This window comes from Pristiophorus japonicus, chromosome 3 (assembly GCF_044704955.1).
Source record: "Pristiophorus japonicus isolate sPriJap1 chromosome 3, sPriJap1.hap1, whole genome shotgun sequence".
NCBI lineage: Eukaryota > Metazoa > Chordata > Chondrichthyes > Pristiophoridae > Pristiophorus > Pristiophorus japonicus.
The window spans coordinates 193,697,096-193,721,835 of NC_091979.1; the positions used below are offsets into that span (position 1 = coordinate 193,697,096).

A 24,740-nucleotide genomic window follows, 5' to 3' on the forward strand; every position below is an offset into this window, starting at 1 on the left:
AGTGGGACATACGGCCCCTTGAGCCTGCTCATTTAATATGATCATGGACTCGGGTCCACTTCCCTGCCCGCTCCCCATAACCCCTTATTCCCTTATCGGTTAAGAAACTGTCTATCTCTATTTTAAATTTATTCAATGTCCCAGCTTCCACAGCTCTCTGAGGCAGCGAACTCCACAGATTTACAACGCTCTGAGAGAAGAAAGTCCTTCTCATCTCAGTTTTAAATGGGCCGTCCCTTATTCTAAGATTATGCAGCCTAGTACTAGTCTCCCCTATCAGTGGAAACATCATCTCTGCATCCACCTTGTCAAGCCCTTTCATAGGGGCCAAGTTTCGGTCTGAGTTGCTCCTGTTTTTTTGGAGCAACTGGTTTAGAATGGAGTATCTTAGAAATTTGAATTCTAGGCATTTAGTTTGCTCCAGTTCTAGTCAGTTAGAACAGTTTCACTTTGGAACAGAATTTTTTTTTCAAAAGGGGGCGTGTCCGGCCACTTATGCCTGTTTTCAAAGTTTAGGCAGTGAAAACTTACTCCAAACTAACTTAGAATGGAGTAAGTGAAGATTTTTGTACGTTTGAAAAAACCTTGTCTACACTTTAGAAAATCAGGCGTAGGTTACAAATTAGGCGTAGGGAATGGTGAGGGTGGGGGGGGGTTTAAAGGGAAGTTTACAAACATTAAACACTTCAGTTTTACAAATAAAGAGCCATCATCAATAATAAATGATAAATACATCAATAAATCAACCAATAAATCAATCAAAAAAAAATTAATAAAAAATAAGTTTTTTAAAAAAAATCAATAAATAAAACATTTTCTACTTACCGACTGCAGCACCAGGAGTCCTCCAACAGCGTGCTGGGACTGCCCCCCCAGTGTGTCTCTGTCAGTGTCTCTATCTCTCTGACTGTCTGTGTGTGTGACGTTCACTCTCTATCTGTCAGTGTCTGTGTTTCTGACAGTGAGGGGAGGGGGAGAAGGGGGATGGGAGGGGGAAGGGGAGAAGGGGGGGTGGGGTGGGGGTGGGGAGAAGGGGGTGGGGGGGAGAAGGGGGGTGGGGGGAGAGGGAGAGGATGGAGGAGGGAGGTAGAAGGGAGGGGGGAGGGGAGGAGGGGGATGTGAGGGGGAGGAGGAGGTGGGGGAGGAAGAAGGGGGATGGGTGTGGGAGAAGGGAGGGAGGGAGGGAGGAGGGAGGGAGGGATGGAGAAGGGAGAGGAGAAGGAGGCTGAACGGCCGGGCCCAAGACTTCGGGCTGGATTTACAGGTAGGTGGCGTCTGGTCTCGGCGGGGGGGGGGTCACGGAGGTCTGGCGGGGTGGGGGGGGAGAGAGAGAGTCGCAGAGGTCCGGGTTGGGGGGGGGAACGGAGGTCGGGTCGCCGGGGGGGGCGGGAGGGAGAGCGGGGGTCCAGTCGGGTGGGAGGAGCCTTATCCACGCAGCCCCAGTGAAGCCATTCGGCCAGGGCTATGGGCTGCGTGCTTCGGGCCCCTCCCACAGTTTTGGGCGCCTGCAGCTACTGCACATGCGCGCCCATTGTAGCGCATGTGCAGAGGTCCCGGCACTGTTTTCAGTGCAGGAACCTGGCTCCGCCCCCCCCACAGTTCGTGCTGCGCCGCGCCCGGCTCCAGAGGACCTGCAGGGAGCCGGAGAATAGGTAAGTTTTTTTTTAGGCGCACTTTCTGGCGCGACCGAAACTTGGGCCCATAGTCTTATACGTTTCGATAAGATCACCTCTCATTCTTCTGAATTCCAATGAGTAGAGGCCCAACCTATTCAACCTTTCCTCATAAGTCAACTCCCTCATCTCCGAAATCAACCTAGTGAACCTTCTCTGCACTGCCTCCAAAGCAAGTATATTCTTTCGTAAATATGGAAACCAAAACTGTACGCAGTATTCTAGGTGTGGCCTCACCAATACCCTGTATAACTGTAACAAGACTTCCCTGCTTTTATACTCCATCCCCTTTGCAATAAAGGCCAAGATTCCATTGACCTTCCTGATCACTTGCTGTACCTGCATACTAACCTTTTGTGTTTCATGCACAAGTACCCCCAGGTCCCGCAGTACTGTGGCACTTTGCAGTCTTTCTCCATTTAAATAATAACTTGCTCTTTGATTTGTTTTCTGCCAAAGTGCATGACCTCACACTTTCCAACATTATACTCCATCTGCCAAATTTTTGCCCACTCACTTATCTTATCTATGCCCTTTTGCAGATTTTTTGTGTCCTCCTCACACATTGCTTTTCCTCCCATCTTTGTATCGTCAGCAAACTTGGCTACGTTACACTCGGTCCCTTCTTCCAAGTCATTAATATAGATTGTAAATAGTTGGGGTCCCAGCACTGATCCCTGCGGCACCCCACTAGTTACTGGTTGCCAACCAGAGAATGAACCATTTATCCCGACTCTGTTTTCTGTTCGTTAGTCAATATTCTATCCATGCTAATATATTACCCACAACCCCGTGAACTTTTATCTTGTGCAGTAATCTTTTATGTGGCACCTTATCAAATGCCTTCTGGAAGTCCAAATACACCACATCCACTGGTGTATTCCAGCAAATTTGTCAAGCCTGACTTCCCTTTCATAAATCCATGCTGACTCTGCCTGACCGAATTATGCTTTTCCAAATGTCCTGCTACTGCTTCTTTAATAATGGACTCCAACATTTTCCCAACCACAGATGTTAGGCTAACTTGGTCTATAGTTTCCTGCTTTTTGTCTGCCTCCTTTTTTAAATAGGGCCGTTTCATTTGCAGTTTTACAATCTGCTGCAACCTCCCCAGAATCCAGGGAATTTTGGTAAATTACAACCGGTGCATCCACTATCCCTGCCGCTACTTCTCTTAAGACCCTAGGATGCAAGGTCCAGGGGATTTATCTGCCTTTAGTCCCGTTATCTTACTGAATACCACCTCCTTAGTGATTTTGATTGTGTTAAGTTCCTCCCCTCCCCTCCCCTCCCCTCCCCACCCCACGCCCCCCACCCCCACCCCCCCGGCCCCCGTCATAGCCCCTTGACTATCCATTGTTAAGATACACAGATAACAATATCCCAAGCTCAGTTTAAAAATCTTGAAATATGTTTAATTTGAACCAGTCAAACTTTAGGGACTTACAAACATTCCAGGGATGTGAAGTAGATTGTAGGAGATTTGTAAGAGGGAAAATCTAAGAATTTGATTTCCTCCACCGATTAAAGTGTTAGTCTGACGTAGACTATATGAGTCAACATTGTGTCGCTGTGATTGTTCCCGAGTATGATTTTGTCCCTGTGTGTGATTTACAGAGGCCAGGCTGGAGAAGAACCCTGTAGCTACTTATCTCTTGACAATAAAACATTTCATACGAAGACATCCAATCAATCAGGAGAACCTGCTTCACTCACATGGAGTTGCCACTTTAGGCGCCTTGCTGCAGAAGGTAGGAATCTTTTTCCTGCACTCCCACAGTCCCATAATCCTTCAATTTCCATTACACAAATAGTCAAGGATGCATGGAGAATACGTTTTAAAAGTTAGCATAGTGGTCCAGCAAATGGAAACTTCCATTGAGCGGAAGGATGCCTTGTAAGTGAATTGTGTGACGTTCACTTAGTCTGAGAATTCTTGATTAAATTGAATCTCTTGAGAACGATAAATAACCATAGATGAAACCGCTCAGGAAGTGAAATCTAGAATGGCAGGTGTTAAAATTAGACTACAACAATTAATTAATTTGTTTTCAATTAGATAAACAAAGTACAAAACATTCTGCAAAATGCTAACTGTACAATTCAAACACAGGGAAAGGAGGAGGCCGTTCAGCCCCTTGTGCCTGTTCCGGCATTCAATTAGAGAGCTGGCCATCCTAGACTGGGTGATGTGTAATGAGAGAGGATTAATTAGCAATCTTGTTTTGCGAGGCCCCTTGGGGAAGAGTGACCATAATATGGTAGAATTCTTCATTAAGATGGAGAGAGACACAGTTAATTCAGAGACTAGGGTCCTGAACCTAAAGAAAGGTAACTTCGATGGTATGAGACATGAATTGGCTAGGATAGACTGGCGAATGATACTTAAAGGGTTGATGGTGGATAGGCAATGGCAGACATTTAAAGATCACATAGATGAACTTCAACAATTGTACATCCCTGTCTGGCGTAAAAATAAAACGGGGAAGGTGGCGCAACCGTGGCTAACAAGGGAAATTAGGGATAGTGTTAAATCCAAGGAAGAGGCATATAAATTGGCCAGAAAAAGCAGCAAACCTGAGGACTGGGAGAAATTTATAATTCAGCAGAGGAGGACAAAGGGTTTAATTAGGAGGGGGAAAATAGAGTATGAGAGTAAGCTTGCAGGGAACATAAACATTTATAATGGGGAACAAAGAAATGGCAGGCCAATTGAACAAATACTTTGGTTTTGTCTTCACTAAGGAAGACACAAATAACCTTCCTGAAATACTAGGGAACCGAGTGTCTAGTGAGAAGGAGGAACTGAAGGAAATCCTTATTAGTCAGGAAATTGTGCTAGGAAAATTGATGGGATTGAAGGCCGATAAATCCCCAGGGCCTGATAGTCTGCATCCCAGAGTACTTAAGGAAGTGGCCCTAGAAATAGTGGATGGATTGGTGGTCATTTTCCAACATTCTGTAGACTCTGGATCAGTTCCTATGGATTGGAGGGTAGCTAATGTAACCCCACTTTTTGAAAAGGAGGGAGAGAGAAAACAGGGAATTATAGACCAGTCAGCCTGACTTCGGTACTGGGGAAAATGTTGGAATCAATTATTAAAGATGAAATAGCAGCGCATTTGGAAAACAATGACATGATCGGTCCAAGTCAGCATGGATTCATGAAAGGGAAATCGTGCTTGACAAATCTTCAAGAATTTTTTGAGGATGTAACTAGTAGAGTGGACAAGGGAGAACCAGTGGATGTGGTATATTTGGACTTTCAAAAATCTTTTGACAAGGTCCCACACAAGAGATTGGTGTGCAAAATTAAAGCACATGGCATTGGGGGTAATGTATTGATGTGGATAGAGAACTGGTTGGCAGACAGGAAGCAAAGAGTAGGAATAAACGGGTCCTTTTCAGAATGGCAGGCAGTGACTAGTGAGGTACCGCAAGGTCAGTGCTGGGACCCCCAGCTATTTACAATATACATCAATGATTTCGACGAAGGAATTGAATGTAATATCTCCAAGTTTGCAGATGACACTAAGCTGGGTGGCAGTGTGAGCTGTGAGGAGGATGCGAAGAGGCTGCAGGGTGACTTGGACAGGTTAGGTGAGTGGGAAAATGCATGCCACATGCAGTATAATGTGGATAAATGTGAGGTTATCCATTTTGGTGGTGATAACAGGGAGGCAGAATATTATCTGAATGGTGACATATTAGGAAAAGGGGAGGTGCAACGAGACCTGGGTGTCATGGTACATCAGCCATTGAAAGTTGGCATGCAGGTACAGCAGGCAGTGAAGAAGGCAAATTGCATGTTGGCCTTCATAACGAGGGGATTTGAGTATAGGAGCAGGGAGGTCTTATTGCAATTGTACAGGGCCTTGGTGAGGCCACACCTTGAATATTGTGTATAGTTTTGGTCTCCTAATCTGAGGAAGGACATTCTTGCTATTGAGGGAGTGCAGCGAAGGTTCACCAGACTGATTCCCGGGATGGCAGGACTGACATATGAAGAAAGACTGGATTGACTAGACTTATATTCACTGGAATTTAGAAGAATGAGAGGGGATCTCATTGAAACATATAAAATTTTGACAGGATTGGACAGATTAGATGCAGGAGGAATGTTCCCAATGTTGGGGAACTCCAGAGCCAGGGGTCACAGTCTAAGGATAAGGGGTAAGCCATTTAGGACCGAGATGAGGAGAAACTTCCACCCAGAGAATTGTGAACCTGTGGAATTCTCTACCACAGAACGTTGTTGAGGCCAGTTCGTTTGACATATTCAAAAGGGAGTTAGATGTGGCCCTTATGGCTAAAGGGATCAAGGGGTATGGAGAGAAAGCAGGAATGGGGTACTGAAGTTGCATGATCAGCCATGAACTCATTGAATGGTGGTGCAGGCTCGAAGGGCCGAATGGCCTACTCCTGCACCTATTTTCTATGTTTCTAGATTATGATTGATCTATATCTTAACTCCATTTATTGCCTTGGCTCCATGAGGCCGAAATTCACACCCATCAGAAACGGGGTGCACTTAGCTGTTTCAGCTGTTTTCAACACTGCAATGGATGCAGTGGCCTCTTGTGCAAAATTCAGCTCTTTGTCTTTTTTCCCCAACGGGGCTGAAGTTGGTCATAATGGGGGCAGAAGTGGAGGCGGGAGCGGAGTGTCCGTCAAACTGGGAGCGGAAGTGGAGGCAGGCACAGTGTCCGCCGCTGTCAGTCATCAGCGTAGTGCTGATGACATCATCACGCTGGTCCGTCACCATGTCACTCCCCTTCACTTACAGGGGAGGGCTGATGTGAGCTCAGCCATTAGTTTAGTTCGGTCCACTGGGCTACCAAAGGCCAGCGGCCTGGCATCCAAGAGGGGTGCCAGGCTGCCTATTGGCATAACTGTCAGGCCGACAAAAAAAAATAAGATGGCGACCGTAGCAGTGCGCCCTCCCCTTTAATGGTGGCCGCGCTACCATTTTGCCGACACTGCAAGCACAGTGCACTGACAGAAAAAGCTGTTGCTAGCACTGAGCAGCAGGCCAAAGATTTTTCCAGATAAATTTTGCTTTTGGGTGGTAGATCGGCGGTGCGCGCTTTGATGACACACTTAGGAGCATTTGGCAGCAGAGAGGCGGAAGTGGGAACCACCGGAAAAACCACCGAGGTGAATTTCACGAGTGGCGGCCATTCAACACTGCCGCATGGCCGCTGATTTCCAGCGATACCCGGCCTTATTCAGAGGCTGAATTGCGGCCCCCATATCTCTTAATAACCTTGCTTAACAAAAATCTATCAATCTCTGATCTATTCTATCCAATAGACATGCAGTGAGACAAGTCGGTAATGGGATACTAACTCTTTGTAGGACTTGCATCTGAATAAATAAAATACTCTTTTGGGCTTCGGGGGGAAAAAAAGTCCTTGTTATTGGTAAGGCTAACTCAGTAAATTTGTCTTCCCATGCAATCATTCGTTCCATCCTAAGTCTTTCATCTGATTGAACAACAGACGTTGCAGACACCCTGTGGGTTATTAGTGACCTTACCTTGACCTGAAGGTTTCAGAATGAGCCCTCCTGGGAAAATCCCCTTTGCTGCTTTTCCCATACTAAAACAAAGAAATGACCTGTGCTTTTGATTAACATATCTGATGGCTTTCAATGTGTTTCCTGAACTGGGTTCTGCTTAAATTCAATTAAACACAGTATCTTACAGATGCCAAGATAGCTTTTTATCTGTATTACAGCCACTCCATTGACATGTTACCAGGCAAATATAACTGACACATTATTACCTTGTTTAGGATACAGGAAATTGAGCTATTTACATTTATGCAGCTATTAGCAATTTAAATCAGAAATCCAGCATGACCTTCGATTTAAAAAAAACTGTTTTATGTCTTGAACAGCAGTCACCATCTGCTGTCTGATTAATCTGAAGTAAGTACATTCATATATAAACACCATTTCATAACTATATATCTTCTCAACCTTTTGCCTTTTGATGTACTGCACCTCCTGAATATGAAACTGCATAGTTCCATCGGCACTGTGGCATCTCCAGTATTTTTCCCAAGTGACCAGTCTTCACATGCTAGCCTATACAGTCAGTGTTGGTGGACTAATTGACAGTGGGGCCATCATCAATGAAACCCAGACCTGTTCTCACCTGACAATAGCATGTGCGCATCTCCAGCTAAGGTTACTGGCCAGTGCTCAAGCGCAGGATGTCTCTTGTTTCCCTGAACTGTGGCCCAGAGGGCTGATGTAACTAACACCACTCGGGCTGAGATGGGCTAACACAAAACAGACTGAACCTTAATCATTGGACGTTCCTGTTCCACATGGCTGAGGTCCATATGATACAGTGCCTTCTCTATTGAGCTTTTTGCGGGAGGACTACCCAAGGTCCTTTTTCGAAAGGAAGTAACATTGCAATAACCACTCTATGGAAAAATGGTAAATAATTTTTTACTTCTAATGTTGAGATCATCCAGCAGCCCCAAAGTGACATTAACAAGGCCAAAATAATTTTGTAAATAAAAAGCAGCCGTTTGGAGATGAGTTTAGTGCTGTTAGCTAATTTAAATATAATTACTCTCTGGGTAACTTTTTTTGAAAATATGGGTACTACATTTTCCTTTATAATTCTGTGTTGTGTGGTAATGAAGCAGTTGACTACTCTCTGCTCACTTGTGGGAACATGTACATAGAATTACATAGAATGTACAGCATAGCAACAGGCCATTTGGCCCAACTAATCTATGCTGGTATTTATGCTCCACACGAGCCTCCTCTCTGTTAGAAATATACCAGTTTAAGACTATCTCTATTCACTTTTTAAGAATCAGGATCGACTAAGCCAATCTGGTGGATAAATTGTGTTTAATCAGAGTTTAAGACAGAATATAACACATTAGTTATCTAGCAAAATTATACAACCGTAACAGATAGTTAGTTATTACCCATATGATCAGACAAACGGCTGGCGTACGTGAACAGTTCTTTAGCTTGCAGTCTCTCTTTCTGTTTAGAGCCTTCTTTAGTAAAGCATGGGATCGAAGAGTGTTCAACCAGCTAAAACCTCTTCTGCTCTCCCCTCCATCGTCTGTGCTAAACAGATCTCCAAGTGTTACTTCTATTCTCTTTTTAGGGGTGGGCCTGACCCTGGATATTGACAAGATCTTTTGACCAAAGAGGTTCCCCATAAAACTTACTATCCAATAAGATTTCCAGTTCTTTGTCTTGATTCTTGAAACAAAGCCCGCCTTAAATATGTCTTACGATTTTGGCCATATGTCACTCTGTTTGCACTAACCCAGGATTTCTTCCTGTGGAAATCTCTCTCATCCTTCTTATCTCCTTTGATCCCACAAAGCCAAACCAGAAAACTGCTTGTTATCACTTTTACAACGTAGCAACATGTTTATGTTAACTCTTAACTTCCATTCATTATCTTCGCCAGCAATTTTGTTAAGGTAACTTCAAATCCTACCTTTCGCATTATACTTAAAATACATAAACACGGTTCAAGTCTTAACTTAAAAACAACAAATAATCGCTTAGCAACAGGGAGATTGCATATAGTACAAAGAACTATACCCTTCATTTCTGAGCATTTCTCTGATTCAAATAGACTTTCCTTCTGCAGTTCAAAACAACGATTTAAACACATTAATTGTATCAGTCTTATACATTCGAATCAGTTTTATACATTTTTAGGCATCCCTGATTTCTAACACCCACCCCATTTCATCTAACCCTATCAACATGTCCTTCTATTCCTTTCTCCCTCATGTGTTTATCCATCTTCCCCTTAAATGCCTCTATGCTATTCGCCTCAACTACTCCATGCGATAGCGAGCTCCACATTCTGACCACTCTGGGTAAAAAGGTTTCTGCTGAATTCTCTACTGGATTTATCAATGATTATTTTATATTTCTGTCCCTTACTTTTGATCTCTCCCACAACTGGAAACATATTCTCTACATCTACCCTATCAAGCCCTTTCATAATCTTAAAAACCTCAATCAGGGCACCACTCATGTACAACAGAGCTCAAGCAAGAAGCATTCTCTTTATATGGTCTGAGAGTTTCCAGCCCCGCCAGCAAAAATAAGTACCCATGGAGTGTTTATGCCGTGCTTCCTGCCCACAGGCTTTGATCACCATAGTGGGTTCATGTGCACATGTGATTTGAGTTATTAAACAGACAAAGTTTTTTTCCTTGATAATAGTTGTGTTTTGCCTTGGTTTTTCTTGTCTGTTGGATTGTCTTTTTAAAAAAAAAAGAAAACTAGTGTTGATGAAAACTGGTTTAAGCGGTTCTACCTACACATTACAAGATTGGTGAACCATCCTACTTCAAGAACTGCCTCGACTTGTGTTGGCCGATTGCACTGGAAAGTGCTTATACATCATTATTCTTCACCTTCTGGTTGCAGATGTCTTCAGTGCAAACATGGTTACTGTTATGTCTTGAATAAAGCAATGTGACTGAGTACTGTAGATGTGAGTAAGTGTGACCTTAGTCTCTTTCTTCTAACTCCAGAGTACTGGTACATCATGGGAGGCCTGCTTATATACAGTGCTCCCAAGGAATGCTGGGATCCCTTGGGACTCAAACAGATACGTCCTCTGGTGACGGTAGAATGCTGGTTACATAGGGTTGCATACATAACATCACTCCCTCCCAAAGTCAATAGTACATTTATTTACAGGATGAGACGATCTGGGGCTTTCTGCTCCCAGTCCCAGATCGTCTCGGTACAAATGCAGGTGCAGGTGAGTTGGTTGGTTCTTCGCTGGGCTGCTGTGCAGCTGGCCTTACTAGGCTACTGGGAATGATGAGTTCAGCTTCGTGGTCAACCGTGATGTCAGTTGTCACGTGTGTGTGTGTCGGAGGGTCGAAGTTGATGGTGTCCTCTTCAGGTTGCTCATGGCTGTCTGAATCGCAGTTTGGTTTGGTCCAAATGCTTTCTGCAAGTTAGTCCATTTGCGAGTTTGACCTGAAACACCCTTTTTTGGCTATGACAGTGCCAGCAAGCCATTTAGGACCATGTCCATAGTTGAGTACAAATACAGGGTCATTGACTTCAATATTGCATGACAAATTTGCGCGATCATGGTACATGCTTTGTTGATGCCGCCTGCCCTCGACGTGATCATGGAGATCAGGGTGGAGTACAGAGAGCCTTGTTTTGAGCGCCCTTTTCATGAGCAGCTCGGCTGGGGGAATCCCGGTGAGCGAGTGGGGTCTTGTGCGGTAGCTGAGCAGGACTCGGGACAGGCGGATCTGCAGGGAGCCTTCCGACACGCGTTTCAAGCTTTGCTTGATGGTTTGGACTGCCCGTTCTACCTGGCCGTTAGATGCGGGCTTGAACGGGGCAGATGTGACGTACTTGATCCATTGCGGGTCATACATTCCTTGAATTCAGCGCTGGTGAAGCACGGCCCATTGTTGCTGACAAGGACATCAGGCAGGCCGTGCGTGGCAAACATGGCTCCTAGGTTTTCGATGGTGGCAGTGGACGGGCTTACAGACATTATTACACACTCAATCCATTTTGAATAAACATCCACAACAACTGTCGAAATCTCGACCTCCAATAAACGACTCAGACATCTTCAGCTCCGGCAGAAGTTTCTTTAATTTACTTGCTAGCAAGGGAAAGGTCACACTCAGTCAATGGCTAAGTGAACACCTCTGCAATGGTACAATTTCACGAGATATTTATACAGTAAAATCCAAGTTATGGCCTCTCCCTGTGTATTGGCTCTGTCTCGCAGTCAGTGAATACAGATAAAGAGTTAATTACTACATCCTTGTCCTGACATGGTTTCCAGATATTTACTTTTGTCAGGGTTATTAGTTGGCCAGCTGGCCATCACTCGATGAGAGTGTGGTAATGAGCTATTACCTGCATTGCATTGTGTCAGGATGGTCCAGTTTCCTAGTCAGTTATCTTTTTGCATCAAATGGATGAGGTCTCTACAAGAGATAATGGCTGGTGGTTTGAGTACTTCGAAAAGGGTGGGGTGGAGTGGAACTGGTGTCGTATAGACAATAGGAGAGCACCATGGGGGGGTACTTGTCTCAGCAGGACTTGCCTCCAAGCTGTCTGGTGGCTATCAGCCATTTCAAGCCAGGTTTAACTGTTTATGCAAGCCGACTGCTTGATGCAGAAATTTCTGGAAGGACCAGGACTCCATTTTGTTATATAATGCAAAGGGCATAAAAATACCGTGTGGTATCAGCTTAGATAAAAATACATTTCCACACAACCAAGAACATTTTGCCTAGAAACGGGCCAGCGAAGTCAACGTGGATCCTAGACCACGGTTTGGAGGGCCATGTCCACAAACTTAGCGGTGCCCCCCTGGGTGCATTGCTCAGTTGTGAGCATGTGCTGCACTGGCGCGGACAAGACTCCAAATCTGAGTTGATGACGGGCCACCACACATGGGATCTGGTTATAGCTTTCATCATTACTATGCCTGGGTGGGTACTGTGTAGGTCGTGTATGAACGTTTCCCTGCATTTCTTGGGCAAAACCACGCGATTACCCCACAAAAGACAGTCCGCCTGTATGGACATTTTGTCTTTACGCCGCTGGAACGGCTTGATCTCTTCTTGCATCTCCGCTGGGACGCTGGACCAGCTCCCATGGAGGACACAGTTTTTTTTCACAAGGGACAGTAAAAGATCCTGGCTGGCCCAGGTCCTGATCTGGTGGGCCGTGATGGGTGACTTTTTGTTTTCAAATGCATCCATCACCAAGAGCAAGTCTGCAGGCTGTGCCATTTCCACCCCGGTGGTGGGCAATGGTAGCCGACTGAGGGTGTCAGCGCATTTCTCTGTGCCTGGCCTGTGGTGAATTACATAGTTACATGCAGACAGCGTGAGCGCCCATCTTTTGGATGCGAGCAGAGGCATTGGTATGGATGCCTTTGCTCTGTGAGAATAGCGATATGAGCGGCTTATGGTCAGTTTCTAATTCAAACTTAAGCCCAAACAGATACTGATGCATTTTTTTTACCCCGTAGATGTATGCCAGAGCTTCTTTTTCAATCATGCTGTAGGCCCTTTCAGCCTTGGACAAGCTCCTGGACACACAAGCGACCGGTTGCAATGTTCCCGATTCGTTTGCTTGTTGTAACACGCACCCGACTCCGTACAAAGACGCATCGCAAGCTAGCACTAAACGTTTACATGGGTCATACAGAATAAGCAATTTGTTGGAACATAACAGATTTCTGGCTTTCTCAAAAGCAGTCTCTTGTGATTTCCCACATACCCAGTCATCTCCCTTGCGCAGCAACACATGTAGGGGTTCTAGCAAGGTGCTTAACCCGGGTAGGAAATTACCAAAATAATTGAGGAGTCCCAGGAATGACTGCAGCTCCGTCACATTCTATGTTTTCGGCGCGTTCTTGATGGCCTCCGTCTTGGCGTCAGTGTGTCTGATGCCGTCTGCTGCAATTCTTCTCCCTAAGAACTCGACCTCTGGCGCCAGGAAAATACACTTCGAGTGTTTCAACCTGAGTCCCACACGATCTAGCCGACTTAGAACCTCTTCCAGGTTCTGCAAGTGTTCGATGGTGTCCTGACCTGTGATCAATATGTTGTCCTGGAAAACTACGGTGCATGGAACCGACTTTAGCAGACTCTCCATGTTCCTTTGAAAAATAGCTGTGGCCGATCGAATCCCAAACGGGCATCGATTGTAGATGAACAGACCTTTGTGCGTGTTGATGCAGCTGAGGCCTTTCGAAGATTCCGCCAGCTCCTGCATCATGTAGGCCGAGGTCCGGCCCAACTTGGTGAATGTATTTCCTCCTGCCCGCGTCGCAAATAGGTCGTCTGCCTTGGGTAGTGGATACTGGTCCTGCAGTGAAAAATGATTAATCATTACTTTATAGTCCCCACAAATTCTGACCGTGCCATTGCCCTTGAGAACCGGAACAATTGGACTGGCCCACTCGTTGAACTCCACCGGTGTGATGATGCCCTCTCGTTGCAGCCTGTCCAGCTCGATCTCCACTTTCTCTCGCATCATATATGGCACCGCCCGTGCCTTGTGGTGGATGGGTCGTGTACCGAGAAGCAAGTGGATCTGCACCTTCGCCCCTGAGAAACTTACGATGCCTGGCTCAAATAACGACGGAAACTTGCTCAGAACCTGGGCACATGAGGCGTCGTCGACAGATGAACGTGCTTGGATATCGTCCCAGTTCCAGTGGATTATTCCCAGCCAACTTCTGTCGAACAGTGTGGGGCCATCTCCTGGTACAATCCATAGTGGTAGTTCTTGCACTGCTCCATCATAGAAGACTTTTACTGCTGTGCTGCCAATAACAGGGATCAGCTCTTTAGTGTAAGTTCTCAGCTTGGTATGAATAGGGCTCAGCTTGGGCCTGTGTGCCTTGTTGCTCCACAGCCTGTCGAAGGCCTTTTTGCTCATGATGGACTGACTCGCACCCGTGTCCAATTCCATGGATACTGGAATTCCATTCAGTTCAACTTTTAACATGATCGGTGGACATTTCGTGGTGAACACTTTCGTACACTTCTGCCTCCTTGGTTTGAGTCTCTAGTTCAGTTTGATCCGTTATGGATCGGTCTTCCTCTGCAACGTGGTGGTTTGCAGCTCGTCTGCACATTCGCTGGAGGTGTCCCATTGTTCCACAGCCTTTGCACGCATAGTGTTTGAAGCGGCATTGATGGGCTCGATGAGCACCTCTGCAACGCCAACAAGGTGTTAATTGCCACGCATTAACGCCTGATGGCAGACTCTGAGTCATCTGAGGTCGTGCAGCTGCAGGCGTGTACGCTCTGCCATATGCATTCCTGCCTGAAAACGACGTTACTTTGTGTACAGTACTTGCCGAAACATCTTTATGCTGCAAAATTTGTTTGGTGTTATTGCTGATGGACATAAATGCCTGTGCTATCGTTATGGCTTTGCTCAGGTTCGGTGTTTCTACAGTCAATAGTTTGCGAAGGATAACCTCATGGCCAATGCCAAGCACAAAAAAGTCTCAGCATTTGCTCCAGGAATCCACCGAATTCACAATGTCCTGCAAGGCGCCTTAGTTCGGCGACGTAGCTTGCCACTTCCTGGCCTTCAGACCGTTGATATGTGTAAAATCGATAGCTTGCCATCAGAACGCACTCCTTTGGATTTAGGTGCTCCCGGATCAGCGTACACAGTTCTTCATATGATTTGGTTGTTGGTTTCACCGGAGCAAGAAGATTCTTCATGAGGCCATAGTTGTTGCCCCGCAGACGGTGAGGAGGATCGCCCTTCATTTGGCAGCATTCACACTCCCTTCCAGCTCGTTGGCCATGAAGTATTGGTCGAGTCACTCCACGAAGGCTTCCTAATCGTCCCCTTCTGAGAATTTCTCCAGGATACCAACAGTTCTCTGCATTTTCGCGTGATGGTTCGTTATCCCGTCGCCAGATGTTATGTCTTGAATAAAGCAATGTGACTTGAGTACTGTAGACAGAAGTAAGTGTGACCTTAGTCTCTCTATTCTAACTCCAGAGTACAGCATGGCAGGCCTGCTTATATACAGTGCTCCCAAGGGATGCTGGGATCCGTTTGGACTCCCAACAGATACACCTTCTGGTGGCGGTAGAATGCTAGTTACATAGCTTTGCATACATTACAGTTGCCTTACAAATGCATTTTAAAGACACAGCTTTCCATTTGAAAGTCGGGTGTTTGAATTTTTTTACCCTTTTTGAGGTTACTTTGGGAATCCTGAACTTCAGCTGAAGTATTAAATGCCTTTTTCCTCTGCAGTAACAGCTAGGTGCAAGCGTCTGTTTTGCACCTTTGGTATAACTAATAAGCTTTGGACTTAAAATGATGAAATTTAGCACCAGAAGACTTTTATAAATCAGTCTCTCATTAAATATTGCTTTTGAAACCAATTTACTCAGTTAATCTTCGTTTGAGTTTTGCAGTAGAATTTGGTGGTCATCATCCTTCAAACAGCTAACTATGGGCTGCAATAAAACATGCAGCCATTTGTTGGAATAAAAGTTTACTCTCCGTCTTTATATTTTTTACTTCTGTTGTGTGTAGTCCGTTACCTATAGACTGGCTAGATTGGCGATGTATTTCTGCTTTTGTGTCATCTCTATCCCCATGATCGCCACTTTCTCTAGTTCGTTCAAGTTATTACACGGTATAAGTGACTTTGCCCAGAGTATTTAACTTAAACTCTGATCACAAGCTCAGTGACGCACGGAAATTAGTACGACTCCCATGTTTCCTCTACAGCATAGTAATTACACAGAACCAACCTTTGTGTTACGAATATACAAACATACGAAATTGACGGGCCGGTAAAGACCAGCTAGTACATCAAGCCTGCCTGCTGTTGTAATGGACAGATTATTCTTCTCATTGTGTATTTTGTGTTCTTTCATATTTTATCTGGTATAATATATTAATTTTTCATGCTTTCTCATTATATTTGTGAGTATATTTATAAGAGGTTGAGCTGAAATGTGTTTTAAACTTCCTGTGTGGCAGATGCCAAACAGTTTAGTGGATGTGAACATGTTGGTGGCTGTGCAGTTGCTAATTGAACAAGCAAACGTAGAGAAGAATACACAGCTCCTGCATCAGATGTACCAGCACCTGCTGTTTGACTTTCGAATCTGGAGCCGTGGGGATTTCCCATTCCGAATAGGCAAGTACATTTCCTCAGTCATTATAATGGATATAGCCCAGGTTAGCTACAATACAGAGAAAGAAGGACTATGATTTATATAGCGACATTCATGACCTCCGGATGTCCCAAGGCGCTTTACAGCCTATGAAGGTGTAGACACTGTTGTAATATAGAAAACGCAGCGGCCAATTTGCACACAGCAAGGTCCCACAAATAGAAACATGATAATGACCAGATAATCTGTTTTTTGTGGTTTTGGTTGAGGGATAAATATTGGCCAGGGAGAACTCCCCTGCTCTTCTTCGAAATAGTACCATATGATCTTTTACATCCACCTGAGAGAGCAGACAGCTCCTCAGTTCAACTTCTTATTCAAAAGGTGGCACCTCTGACAGTACAGCACTCCTTCCACTGCACTGGGAGTGTCAGCCTAGATCTTGTGCTCAGTCTCTGGAGTGGGACTTGCACCTACAACCTTCTGACTCTGGCGAGAGTGTTATCACTGACATGGCTCGCACCCCTTACTGCTCCAATGCAGAAAGTGCTCCGTAATCTTATAGACATAATCTCCTAATTTTCAATTGTTTGGTTAATCCCATTATGAATGGAATATGCTGAGATATTTTTGATACAGGATTAACATTTTAACAATGTTATACATTTTATAGTTTGGCTCTACCCTTAGGTTCCAAACTGGGATTTGGGTGGGCATGGATTCTATACTGGGTTAGAATGCAGCCAAAATCGATTGGATAAAAGTCCCTGTTTACCAACATTAAGGATCCTACGTGAAGTTACTCTGGGTTTCTCTGCAGCACAAAACTATATGATTTGGCCCTAAATTGGTATCTGCTGAGAGGTGTTGAGGTTGGCTGGTGTAGAAAATGGCAAAATTCATACTGGCTTAGTCGGAGAAATTTCTTGAAGTTGGAGTTTTGGGGTACTTTTATTGGGGATAAAGTAGAAGAAACTTTTGTCCTTAGCTGGCTATATACTACGTCATAGAATCAACAGAAGGCGGTCACTTGGCCCATCATACCGGTGCTGGCTCTCTGAAAGAGCTATCCAATTAGTTCCACACCCCTGTCCTTTCTCCAGAGCCCTGCAATTATTTTCTATTAAGTCATTATTGAATCTGACTCCACCACCCTTTCTGGCAGTGCATTCCAGATCATAACTTGCTGTGTAAAAGAAAATCTCCCCTCTGGATCTTTTGCCAATTATCTTAATACTTGCTGCTAAAGTGTTAAAAGAGGTTTCATTGTTCAGCATTGATGTCCCTCATCTTGAGCACAAAAAACAAAAATCACCAACATCTCTATTGTAAGACTGGAAAATAGCACAGAACCTGCCTTCAGCTCTGACTTGTACAATGCTCCCCTGCTTTAATGGTTGCTATTTTTGTAAAAATATCCTAAACCTCCTGATTTTCTTAACTATCCTGTAGCTATCATTTATTAGATCCCATCAGAAAAGCCTAACCAGTGTTCTATTTCAGGTCATATTCAGTACTTATCCACGATCATCAAGGACAATCGGAAGCTGTTTAGGAAGAAATACGGGGTGCAATGTTTGCTTGATGCGATCCGAATGTGTTACAGGTGTAGTGTCCCTTTACAATGTTATTTATAATTGTCATTTGACATGTAGTATGATTTGATTTGTTTTGTTTCAGAAGTAATGTAGTTCATAAATGCTAAGCGGCAACTCGAAACCCTCAATCCAACGTGCAGATACCTGACTATCTGTTCTTTTACCCCTCTTCTAGCAGCTCAAATAAAGACAGTGACTTGTCTGCAGATGATGTGAAGACCATCCGGGCTTCACTGTACGGGCTAATTAAGTACTTCATCAGCAAAGGGGTCACACAGGAAGAGGTCCAGAGCATCATGGGATACATTGCTGCTATCAATGATGAACAACAGGTAAAATGGGATTTTGTTCCTTCCACAAGACTTTTATCTCAATTATGAGTCTTCCCCTCCTTTTTTCTCCCTGAAAAACAAAATGATGGAAAGGCTGACTGCATTGGCTGTGTGGGTGTCTATAATGGAAGTGCATAAATCATAGAATCTTACAGTATAGAAGGAGGCCATTTGGCCCATCGTGCATCGGCTCTTTGAAACAGATATACAATTAGTCCACTCCCCTGCTCCGTGCCCATCTCCCTGCAATTTTCTCTCCAAGTGTTTATCCAATTACCTTTTGGAAGTTACTATTGAATCTGCTCCCACCCCCTTTCAGGCAGTACATTGCAGATCATCATAACTCGCTGCGTAAAAAAACATTCCTCCTCATCTCACCTCTGGCTCTTGCTAATTGCTTAAATCCAAGTCCTTTGGTTCTCAACTCTTTTGTCAATGGAAACAGTTTCTCATTTGCTCTTATGATTTTGAACATCTTTATTAAATCTCCGCTTAATCTTCTCTGCTCTAAGGAGAAAAATCCCAGCTTCTTTAGTCTCTCCACGTAACTGGTAGCATTATAGTAAATCTCCTCTGCACCCTCTCCAAGGCCTTGGCATCATTCCTAAAGGGTGGTCCCAGAATTAGACACATACTACAGTTGAGGCCTAACCATTGATTTATAAAGGTTTAGCATTATGCTTTTATACTCAGTGCCTTTATTTATAAAGCCCAGGATCCCGTTTGATTTATTAAACAGCTGTATCAACTTGTCCTGCCACCTTCAAAGATTTGTGTATGCAAACCCCAGGTCTCTGTTCCTGCACCCCTTTAAAATTGGATCATTTTGTTTATACTGCATCTCTCAAAATGCATCATTTCACACTCCTGTACGTTTGTGATGTTGTTTGTTAGTTGCAAAATTGCAAGTTGGTCAGCATTAAAAATTGACTTTGTATTATATGTAGTCTAGTTCCATAACATTGGAACATTGCTTTGTGTAAATTAATAAATAATAGCCGAGGTACACAGCTGTAATGCAGAGTTGTAGAATGGAGCATGGTCATTAAGTTGGGTATAACCTTCCAGACAATACCAAATAAAAGCTAGGAATGGGGTACGAAGCAGTAATGAGCCTGAGGAAGCTCACATGACATGGAGTGAAGTACGAGTGGTTTAGTCTTCCAAATCCTCTAACTTACGAGAGTATATTTCTTCTGTCACAAATTCAAGGGTTTCTGTCCACTATAGCATCATTTAATGGAAAAGCAATGTATTTTATACCGTCTCAGTAGAATGGACTTGACTTAATGTGTCAGCCATGGCTCATTGGTAGCCTTGGAGTCAGAATGTTGTGGGTTCTAGCCCCATTCCATGGACTTAGCACATAATCTCTGCTGACACTCCCATGCAGTCTGCGAGAATATCAGAGGTGCCCTCTTTTGGATGAGAAGTTAAGCCGAGGCACCTACTGCCCTCTCACGTGGATGTAAAAGATCCCATGTGCTATTTCGATGAAGAATAGAGGAATTGTTCCAGTACCCTGGCCAATATTTATCCCTCAACTAATACCTAAAACAGATGACCTGTTTAATTATCATTTTACTGTTTGTGGGATCTTGCTGTGAGAAAATTGGTTGCTGTGTTTCCTACATTACAACAGTGACTACATGTCAAAAGTACTTCATTGGTTGTAAAGTACTTTGGGACATCCTGAGGTTGTGAAAGACGCTATATAAATGCAAGTCTTTCTTTGAAGGTGACAAAAGTATTTTACTTAGAAATGATAGTATATAACACTCATGTATACACTAATATTCATATTAACTTTAAGTGTAAAGTACATAGTAAAGTGGTAAATATCACCAGTAAGATTTGGTACTAGAATACAGTGAAAAAACCTGATATATGGGAATCATTTTTATGAGTTCCTATAATGATATGATCACACAATGCTTTTACATGTTGGAATTAGATTATGGACCAGGGTCTGATTCCTGATGTTGTTTGTGTTTGTATATTGTAGCTCTCTGGGATCCTGGAGATTCTGCTGAATCTTCTTCAGACGAGTACTGCTCGGGACCAGCTGTACCTGCTGCTGTTTGAACCTGGGCATGCCGACATTCTCTATGCACTGCTGCTGACCAACAAGTATTCTGACACGCTGTGGGAGCTCATTTTCAAGGTATTGTGCACTTTGTCGTGCAGCCTGCTTACACCCTGACTAAACCAAATGAAAATTAGTCCTTAATTTTTTACTACACTGTGTAATTTGGATTTGTTGACCATTCTTTGCAACAGAAAAGATTTGGAAAAGGCTTACATTTAAATATTCGGGTTTTTTAAAGTATTCGCACAAGTTTTATTTAAAAAGTAATCACTGTGATAAACAGTGGGTAAAATGCTCATGAGCTGATCGTTGAAGTTATTTCCCCAAAGATTCAAAAACAATCAGCAATTCATTAACCAGTCTCTGTAATCAATAAGCACCTCATTCCCATTTGATTGGAAAGTCCCTGGTCCTAGGCACTCGGCAGAGATTGTCTGGTATAGGCCCTCCCAGCTGGTTGTGAACATGGGAGTTAAAAAAAAGAACAGAAACACTTACTGATGGGCAGTTTTGTTAAAACAGAAAGCTGCGAGGAGGAGATTTTTCCCAGACTCAGTTGTGTGTGCAGGAGGAATAGTTGGGAGTTAAAGCCAAGCAAGATGTTAACTAAAATCAAATCTCATGGAATTGAAGGCACATTATTGATCTGGTTAGGAGATAATTTAAGCGGTAGAAAACAGAGAGCAGGGATAATGAGTTTTTATTCGAATTGGAAGGAAGTGACTCGTGGTGTCCCATAAGGATCTTGCTGGGGCCTCAACTATTCGTTATATTTATTAATGACTTGGATAGCACAATAGTTATCAGATGGGACGATGAGACAAAGATTGGTGGTATAGTAAGTAGTGTAGACAGGAGCATAACATTACAAGGAGACATTGATAGATTAAGTGAGTTAGTGAACTGGTGGGCTCAAATATACAGGGGAGGAAGTTTTGCTACAACTATGCAAAGCCCTGGTTGGACCACATCTGGCCTGTGCACAGGTCTGGGCACCGCACCTTACAATAGATATATTGGCTTTGGAAGGAGTGAAGTGCAGATTCACCAGAATGTTACCAGGCTCCAAAGGTTAGATGAGAAGGAGAGATTACATAAACTCGGCTTGTATTCCCTGGAATATAGAAGGTTAAGGGATGATTTGATTGAGGTTTTAGGATTTTAAAGGAATTGATCGGGTAGATAGAGAGAAATGTTTTTTACTGGTTGGGGAGTCTAGAACAAGGGGACATTATCTTAAAATCAGAGCTAGACCATTCAGGAGTGAAGTTAGGAAACACTTCTTCACGCAAAGGGTGGTAGAAGTGTGGAACTCTCTCAAAAAACAGTAGATGCTAGCTCAGTTAATAATTTTAACTCTTAAGATGGATGGAATGTTGCTAGCCAAGGGTATAAAAAGATATGGAGCCAAGGCGAGTGGATGGAGTTAGGATACAGACCAGCCATGATCTCATTGAATGGCTCTAGGGGTTGAATGGCCCAACTGCTGTTCCTATGTTCCTATGACCTGCTGAATGGGGACATGCAGCATGTTAATTATTTTGCATCATTACATAATGACAAGTTGTACTGATTGAATTTACTTAATTCAATCATAGCTGTTGCTCTGGTGTGTGTGAAATAAAGCAACTTAACAATTCGTATCTGGCCTCATCTTACCAAATGCCTTCTCAATCTTCTAAAACATTGGAAAGGCACACGTGGAGATATGTGTAAAAGACAAAACATTCAGTTCATAGGGGGTTTTATTGTAATACCCCTGGGTTACTCTATCATACAGATGGATATTGGGCAGTAAGGTCACATCCCCAAATGTAAGACACTTATATTTAGGTGTCAGCCGTGGTGTCTGAGTCAGCAGGTCGTGGGTTCAAGTCCCAGAGACTGGAGCACAAAATCTAAGCTAAAACTCCAGTGCAGTACTGAGGGAGTGCTGCACTATCAGAGGGTGTTGTCCTTCAGATGAGATGTTAAACCATTGTTAAATCTGCCCCCTCAGGTAGACGTAAACTATCCCATGGCACTATTTCAAAGAAATGCAGGGGAGTTCTACCTGATCCTGGCCAATATTTATCCCTCAAACAACACCGAGAAACAGATTATCTGGACATTTACCTCATTGCTGTTTGTTGGACCTTGCTGTGTGCTAAATTGGCTGCTGTGTTTTCTACATTACAACAGTGACTGCACTTTAGAAGTACTTCATTGTATGTAAAGCACTTTGGGAAGACCTGAGGTCCTTCGGGGTATTATATAAATGCAAGCCTTTCCTTTTTTTTAAGGATAGACTTGAATTTGTAACAGGAACATTTCAGCAGGAAATCTGTGACCTCAGTACAAATTCTCCAAGGCGTTATTTCCCCCCACCAGCTGTAGCAATCAGATGTATGAGGCAACTGTCTGCATTCGATTGTCACGTCACCGGGTACAAAAAAAGCAGGATGTTTGAATTTTAGTGGAGTAAGGGCACATTTTTTTTTTAAAAGTACCCACTTCCTTCAATCAGGGTGGCAGTTGGTGTGCTGCAATTGGTCTTTGGAACATGGAACATAGGAACAGTAGAAGGCCATCCAGCCCCTCAAGCATGTTCCACCATTCAATTAGATTATGTCTATCATCATCATCATCACTGATCGGGGAGATTAGAACTAGGGGGCATAATCTTAGAATAAGGGGCTGCCCATTTAAAACTGAGATGAGTAGGAATTTCTTCTGAGGAAATCTGTGGAATTCGTTGCCTCAGAGCTGTGGAAGCTGGGACAATGAATAAATTTAAGACAGAGATAGACAGTTTCTTAACCGATAAGGGATTAAGGGATTAAGGGGTTATGGGGAGCAGGCAGGGAAGTGGACCTAAGTCCATGATCGGATCAGCCATGATCGTATTAAATGGCGGAGCAGGCTCGAGGGGCTGTCTGGCCTACTTCTGCTCTTATTTCTTATGTTCTTATAGGCAGTCCCTCAAAATCGAGGAAGACTTGCTTCCACTCTAAAAGTGAGTTCTCAGGTGACTCTACAGTCCAATACGAGAATTACAGTCTCTGTCACAGGTGGGACAGACAGTGGTTGAAGGAAAGGGTGGGTGGGGAGTCTGGTTTGCCGCATGCTCCTTCCGTTGCCTGCGCTTGTTTTCTGCTTGCTCTTGGCGACGAGACTCGAGGTGCTCAGTGCCCTCCCGAATGCTCTTTCTCCACTTAGGGTGGTCTTTGGCCAGGGATTCCCAGGTGCCGGTGGGGATGTTGCATTTTATCAAGGAGGCTTCGAGGGTGTCCTTGAAACGTTTCCTCTGCCCACCTAGGGCTCGCTTGCCGTGTAGGAGTTTTGAGTAGAGCGCTTGCTTTGGGAGTCTTGTGTCATGTGGACAATGTGACCTGCCTAAAGGAGCTGGTCGAGTGTGGTCAGTGCTTCGATGCTGGGGATGTTAGCCTGATTGAGAACACGGACGTTGGTGTGTCGATCCTCCCAGTGGATTTGTAGGATCTTGCGGAGACTCCGTTGGTGGTATTTCTCCAGCGATTTGAGGTGTCTGCTGTATATGGTCCACGTCTCTGAGCTATACAGGAGGGCCGGTATCACTACAGCCCGATAGACCATGAACTTGGTGCCAGATTTGAGGTCCTGGTCTTCGAACACTCTGTTCCTCAGGCGACTGAAGACTGCACTGGCGCACTGGAGGCGGTGTTGCACCTCGTCGTCGATGTCTGCCCTTGCTAATAGTAGGCTCCTGAGTTATGGAAAGTGGTTCACATTGTCCAAGACCGCGCCGTGGATTTTGCTGACCGGGGGGCAGTGCTGTGTGGCGGGGTCAGGTAAATGGAGTTAACATACAGATTAGCCATGATCTAACACTGTTAAATCATGGCTAATCTGTATCTTAACTCCATTTATCCACCTTCGTTCCACAACCTTTAATACTCTTACCTAACAAAAATATATCCATCATTTTAAGGTTATGGCCCCTTGTTCTGGTCTCCCCCACCAGAGCAAATAGTTTCTATCTACCCTATCAAAGTCTCTCTGTATTTGAGCCATAACTAGTCGGTTTCTGTTGCTGATTGGTGTTCCGTGACCACTGCTGGAAGATGTGCACACGTGGATGTCTTGCGGATTGAATCGAGTGCTGCCATTTCACCCGCATTCAAATAACCTGCTGAGGCTCACTGCCTGGGATCCTACACCAAAAATAGCCCTCTCAGGGCATGATAATGCTTGGGCCTGTCGAATGATACCCAAACATGAGTGTCTGTCTTGCACAGAGTGATGTGAAAATAAATAAAATTTTACGGCAAAAGCTCGTTGTAACAAGTTTATCGCATCTCTTTCTCTCCTCGTGTCATTCTCTGGTTAAGGCAGGCACATGATATGTTCCC

General features: G+C 44.2%; 1 protein-coding gene across 6 annotated transcripts in view; it reads left to right on the top strand.

Moving 5' to 3' along the window:
* Positions 1-24,740, top strand: part of nbeal1 (neurobeachin-like 1) — a 503,417-nt gene that overhangs the window by 276,386 nt on the left and 202,291 nt on the right. For all 6 annotated transcript variants that reach the window (XR_011592710.1, XM_070876167.1, XM_070876168.1 and 3 more), the window contains 5 exons: positions 3,291-3,424; positions 16,215-16,374; positions 17,855-17,957; positions 18,125-18,281; positions 20,287-20,445. Coding sequence is in view for 5 of the 6 variants with exons in the window: in XM_070876167.1 (XP_070732268.1) it covers positions 3,291-3,424; positions 16,215-16,374; positions 17,855-17,957; positions 18,125-18,281; positions 20,287-20,445 (713 nt within the window). In the remaining variant the exon portion in view is untranslated. The remainder of the gene's footprint in view (positions 1-3,290; positions 3,425-16,214; positions 16,375-17,854; positions 17,958-18,124; positions 18,282-20,286; positions 20,446-24,740) is intronic.